The sequence below is a fragment of the Myotis yumanensis genome, unplaced genomic scaffold (genome assembly GCF_028538775.1).
Source record: "Myotis yumanensis isolate MYYU_CA2020_CCGP unplaced genomic scaffold, mMyoYum1.0.hap1 SCAF_16, whole genome shotgun sequence".
Taxonomy (NCBI): Eukaryota; Metazoa; Chordata; class Mammalia; order Chiroptera; family Vespertilionidae; genus Myotis; species Myotis yumanensis.
In genome coordinates, this window is record NW_027223767.1 from 2,685,597 (window position 1) to 2,691,650 (window position 6,054).

At 55.2% G+C, this 6,054-nt stretch overlaps 1 protein-coding gene across 1 annotated transcript in view; it reads left to right on the top strand.

Moving 5' to 3' along the window:
- Positions 1–5,680, top strand: part of SLC47A1 (solute carrier family 47 member 1) — a 44,094-nt gene extending 38,414 nt beyond the window's left edge. The window contains exons 15-17 of the mRNA XM_070392928.1: positions 2,096–2,190; positions 2,870–2,945; positions 4,755–5,680. Of these exons, the coding sequence (XP_070249029.1) occupies positions 2,096–2,190; positions 2,870–2,945; positions 4,755–4,981 (398 nt within the window). The 3' untranslated portion in view covers positions 4,982–5,680. The remainder of the gene's footprint in view (positions 1–2,095; positions 2,191–2,869; positions 2,946–4,754) is intronic.
- Positions 5,681–6,054: the final 374 nt, after the last annotated feature.

The following is a 6,054-nucleotide window of genomic DNA, read 5'->3' on the forward strand; positions in this document are numbered from 1 at the left end:
CACCACTTAGAACTGGACACGTAGCGCCGACTGCACATGGCGCCCTCGGGGCAGCACAACGCCGCAGGTTCCCGTGGGCAGCTCCACAAATCATAAGGGCCATCATCATTCCCTGGGAGGCTTTTCAAACACACACGTTCCTGGGCTCTGCCCAGGGATTCTGATAACCATCTGGTGTTAGGGTTCTTAGGTGAGGTCAAACAGCAATCTTTTAAATAGTGTAATGTGAAATTCCTGGAAATCTAATTCATAACTTGCAAATTACAGCTAGAGACAGCTGGTTATATTCTGTTTACTAGTAAGATGGTTAGGGTGAGCTCATAGTTTCTATAGGTTGGGAACAATAGATTGAATATATATGTGCTTCTGTTTGTCCATTATAGGAGTGACAGTCACCAACTTAATTCTAAACTAGAGGCCCGGTGCACAAAAATTTGTGCACTTTGGGGGTCCCTCAGCCCAGCCCATGCCCTCTCACAGTCTGGGACCCCTCAGGGGATGTCCACCTGCTGGCTTAGGCCTGCTCCCTGGGGGGATAGGGCCTAAGCTGGCTGCCAGAGGGATATCCCTCTGGCAGCCCGGGAGCCTTCGGGGGATGTCCACTTGCCAGCGGGGAGCAGGCCTAAGCTGCAGTCGGACATCCTTAGTGCTGCTGAGGAGGCGGGAGAGGCTCCTGCCACCACCGCTGTGCTGGCAGCTGTCAGCCTGTCTTGTGGCTGAGCAGAGCTCCCCCTGTGGGAGCACATTGACCACCAGGGGGCAGCTCCTGCATTGAGCATCTGCCCCCTGGTGGTCAGTGTGTGTCATAGTGACTAATCATTCCCAGTCATTCTGCTGTTAGGGTCAGTTTACATATTACCCTTTTATTATATAGGATATCAGGTTCACCACACCTGGAAAGTGTGATTTGAGAATGATTGGTACTTGGCACTGAATCTGGGCACCTCCCTGTAAACCATTAGCCCAGCCTGGCCACCGTACCTTTACCCAGATTCAGAAAGAGCCAAAGACCAGCCAAGTGGGACCCGCCAAGGCCGCCCATTCAGAGCTTGCTCTGCACAGCCAGCCGCCTGCACTGTGCTTGGCAGAGACTTAAAGGCAGGTGGCGGGGAGGGAGCGCTCTGCAGCGGGATGAAGCAAAGGCTCCGCTGTGCCCTGTGCTGGCCTGGGAAGCTGGAGGCCGGCGGACTAGCAGTGGGGTGTCCTGTGCAGTTGGTTAGGGGTGGGTGCTTGGTTTTCTCTGGCTGGTCCCAAGTAGGAAGCGGGGACAAAATTTCGGGAAGCTGTCAGTTATTGGTCAAGGCCTGGTCATTTGGATCAATTGGTGCAGAAGTTGTTGTTTCACTTCCTAGACTGTCCCTAGCAATAGCCGTGTGGCCTCGCTCCGGACTGGAGCAGAGCAGGCTGGCGTCCTGGGATGTTAATTGCAGATACGGTCGGTTTAAGACAGGTTGCCATAGGCTGTGGGTCAGGGTTCTGTTTTTCATGTGGTTTGACCTTTGTCTGTATATTTAGTCTCTCACGGCTGTTGTTAGAGTTTCTGATGCCATTAGTTCACTGTTGACCAAAACTCCCCTCACCCCTGGGTCTCCCTCTGGCCTTGTGTGGGTTATTGGGTGGCGTATGGATGGTACCTCGGGATCTACAAGGCTTTTCTCGTCCTCCATCGTCACTCAGGTACCTGCCCTAGAGCTGCCAGCTTGGCGCCTGCGCAAGTAGGTTCTGCAGGAAGCGCCCAGGGAGAGGCGGCAGCGCTAAAGCTAAAGGTGGCTGTCCCGTCTGCTTAAAGCGTTAGTGCCCTCTCTGAATGAAATGGGGCGTGGTGGTCTGGCAGGACTATTAGAGACGGGACGTTGTTTGTCCTGGAAATTTCCTTTCCTTATAACTGTCACTTTTCTAACATGATTCTGAACATTTGTTCTGAGATCCAAAACTCCAAGAGGTAGCCCAGGGAGCCCTGGGCCTCCCGGAACCTTCTGGAAACTGAAGGAGAGAGCAGGAGAGAGGCTCTGGCTCAAGCTCGGCCCTGAAAGCAGGTGCTGAGACAGGAGACGGGAGAAACACCGAGTTAACCTCCGTTCGCTGTTCCCCCCAGGTCTGTGGGCGGGGATCATTGTCTGCACCGTCTGCCAGGCCGTGTGCTTCCTGGCCTTCATCGCTCGGCTGAACTGGGAGAAAGCCTGTCAGCAGGTAACGCGCTCACTGCCGGCCGGCCAGGTCCTCCCTAGGAGAGTCCGCTGGGCTCTCCCCTCTCCCCCGCCCCTTCTCTCTCGCTCTCATTCTTTTTACTCTCTTGTTGTGGATTTATCTGCATCTAATTCAGACTTGAAGGGCCAGAAGACCCTTGCTTTACTCATTCCCCTTTGTTTATTCATTGAATAGGAAAATGGGGGGTTCCTTTCTTCCTGGGATCCCATGCTGGGCCACTTCGCTTGCGTCTGACAAGCCAATTTCAGGACAAAATTTGGAACTGGAAAGGTGCTGTGCCATCACATGTCTCCTGATGCTGTTTTTATGACCCCAAAACATTCTGTTAAGATACATGTGTGCACCTTTCTCCCCAACTTTCTAGGGTCAATGTGGGGTTTGAAAAGTCAGTGAAGGATGAATGAGATAAAGGGCAAGAGGGGCTAACTCTAGATGATCTGGGACCCCCTCCTCCCCCTCATCTTGTGCTTTTCCGTCCAACCTCCCCCACTCACTGACCCCATGTCAATCATCATGAAAGATGAGTCCATACGTGTGAACAGAAGCTCCCGTGTTACATGTGAATGAAAGAACATGGCTGGGCTTTCCCTGAACTGGGTAGTCCAGTCAGATAGGCCCTGCACCGTGCAGAGCTGGGGATTCACTTGCATTTCGTTTGTAGGCTCAGGTACATGCCAACATGAGACGACCCGTGGCCCAGGATGGGACTTCGCTGGCTCAGGACCTACTTGACCCAGGTATGCTCTGGCTGCTGCACCCAGACAGCCGCTCCAGGTGGTCCTGGGGCCCTCTGTGGGCCACACCTCCATCTGCTGCTGTGAGTTTCCACTTGAATAAGGCGAGAAACACCCAATTTGGGGTAAAAGACTTGAGATTCATTTGCTCAAACTCCAGACATGAGCCTACTGCTACCGACGACCCCAGTCTGCAGGTAGCCACTCCCGGGCTGGTGGTGGTGCTCCTGCAGCCCCTGTGGGTGGTTCTAGTGCGCGATGGCCTATCTGGGAAACTGGCATTTGCATGTTTGTTCCAATGGGTTTTCCTGTTCACCAGGCAAATACATGAGCCTTAAGCGGATTATTGTCTTGGCTGTTGCTTCTGACAAACACCATGCAGATGACTTTATCCTTTTCCTCTGTCAGCTTAGCAATTCCCCGGGTTCCAGGTTCCCGAGGCACTCAGTCAGCGCTCACACCCGTCCTTCGCTCCTTTAGAACGGAAACGCTTTGAGCTTGGGGGTTGGCTCAGTCACAATCAGTGGTCGAGTCTGTTTTTCTGCCATATCTCGTTCGCATTGCGTAGTCTCCCAGGTGCCTCATAATCACAGATCGTTTTCTAGGCTTTTCGCGTTTGAAAGTGTTTGTCCAAGTAATTTGAGGCCCAAGATGGTGTGGTGTTGTCTGTCTCCAGAGAGGGTTCCCCTTTGCTTCTAACACTTGCTTACTAGCCGTCCAGAGCAGTGGCAGAAATGGGAGCTCTGGCCCTCCCATCCCCCCGCCCCCGGCCCCCGGCTCCCCCAGGGGTGGCCGTGTAAGGGCTGGCTACTTCTGGTTCATGCCTGTTCTCAGTGCAGCCCTTCAGAGCTCCAGCCTGCAGTACAGAGGGCTCGCCTGGGGCGGGGTGGGGCTCTCCAACTGCTCCTCCAGGGAGACTCTCGGCCAAAGGTGGCCCCGAGTGCCAGCTCCCTGGCCGGGTCCGCCTGCCCCAGCCCCAGGCCTTGCGCTGGTGACTGTCTGTCCATTGCACTGCTGTGCTCCGGCGCCTTCGGGGTGGTGCTCGCTTGCTTCGCCAGCTCTCGGATTGTCTTCAGGGAAGGGCTGGCCCAGTCTTCTGCCCCCACCACGTGTGAAAAGCAGGAGACAACAGCCTACCTCGCATGGCTGTGTGAGAGCAGTGGCTCACACATGTGCAGGGCCTCTCGCAAAGAAGCATTTGTAAGTGCAGATGACACTGTTCTGTTTGCAATGGTTTTCCCTCCGAAGTCATCCTCACGCCGTGTATGCTTAGTGACAGGTCTGTTCTTGCTCCATTATGTGACCTGCCTTTGTTCTCCTCTTGGGAAGCTTTCAGGAAATCGTTCTCACGCTCACTATCTAAGGGTCTCGAGGCTACATCCAGGCCAGTCCGGTCCCGTCCTGCGGTCACGCGCGGCCCTCGGGGCGGAGTCACATCCCTCTTTGGTTACAGCACGTGAATGGCCCTGAATTACTGCCTAGCTTTCCTCTCTGCCGGCCTTCTCCTCTTCCTGACGATGGCATAGGTGTGGTCCCTTGGTCTCCTGCAAATTTTAGCTTCCAGAGCCACCACCTGCCTCTAGGTGGTGGGAGGGCAGGGCTCCGTGGGCCCCCGCGGCAGCAGCCGCCGGCCAGGGTGTGCGGTGGGCGATGGAGAGGCCTCTGCGAAGGAATTGCTTTCATTTCTCTGTGGAGCAACTGCTTCCGGAACCACCTTTCTCCGCTAGTAACACACGGTACACGCACCTCTGCTGTCCCTTTGATGCGGATGGAGAGTTCCTGCCAAGCGGCTAACTGAGTTCCTTTCCCCAGGGGGCCCTGGGAGCCAGGGAGAGACCGGGATGAGAGATGCTGAGAAGAAAGACGAAGCCCCGCTGGATCAGCAGCTGCACCAGGAAGCGGCCCCTCGGAGGCCCAGGCCCAGGCCGCCGGCCAGGCTGACCGGGAGGCAGCTGGCGCTGCGGCGGGGGCTCCTGCTGCTGGGGCTCCTGGCCGTGCTGCTGGCGGGCGTCCTGGTGCGGGTGTGTGTCCGAGCTTAGGGCGGAGAGACAGTCGGGCCAGTAAGACTTTTGGGCTCACAAGCAAACCATTCATAGGCCCCGTGGGGATTTGTCTGCAGGTGAGGCAAGTCAGCCGTGCCCATGGCTTCAAGAACTGAGAGTTCAAAGATGTATTTTCCAAGGAAGAAAATGAACCAAGTAAAAACTACGTTCTAGTCCACGGCAGTGACTGAGAAGTCACATCAGAGGGAAGTTCATCCCCCACGGCCTCTCCAAGGACCACTGTGCGGACTGCATTCCTCGTGGCTTTGCTGTTGTGCTCACTGTTTCTTTAGATACAAACCCATGTGCTAAGTGCTTAAGGGCTGCTGCTATCTGAATTATTTAAAATATGTTACAATATATTTTTCCTTGTGTCTTAGATTGTTATTCAGTGGGAAACGATACTGTAAATTTTCATCTGGGGTCAGAGCTCAGGCACCGAGGGCACTGGAGACGCTTACGAAACGAAAAGAGGAGACCCGGTTACTCAGAAGGCGGACCAGGCCTGGCGAGGAGCTCCCGCGGCCTCCCAGTGAAGAGGGTGGCAGCCCCAGAGAGAACCGGGCTGGAGGAGCCAACGGGGGAGGAGGGCCTTTCAGATGGTGACGGAGGGATGATAACGTTGGGGCAGCCCCCATGCAGCGGCGCCTTCACCCTGTCACCCCGCGATCCAGGAGGTGCCACCTTCATTTTCTCCCTTTGCTCGAGGTTCCCACAGATCAGGGTGCGGGGCTGCTCTACCTGCTGCTTCCTCCTTCTCCCTCCGCAGTCCTTGCCCAGTGGGCGCTCTCACTGGCATCGCCATGCCACGCGGGGGCGGGGGGCGGGGGGGGGGGGTCGAGCTGGATGCCCTGATGATGGCTGTATCGGCAGGTTTCTAAATGTTTACCTTTTTATTTGGGCTGACAACATGGTAAAGCCCCAGAATTTGAGTTGTATTATGTCCGACCTGCCTTCCTTTACAGCAGTGATTTCCAACCAGCTGCTGAAAGAAGTTTAAAAACATGCAGCACCTGACTAGTCAGGGCACTGACCTCTTTCCCCTTCAATTGTCAGGTAAAAAAATGACA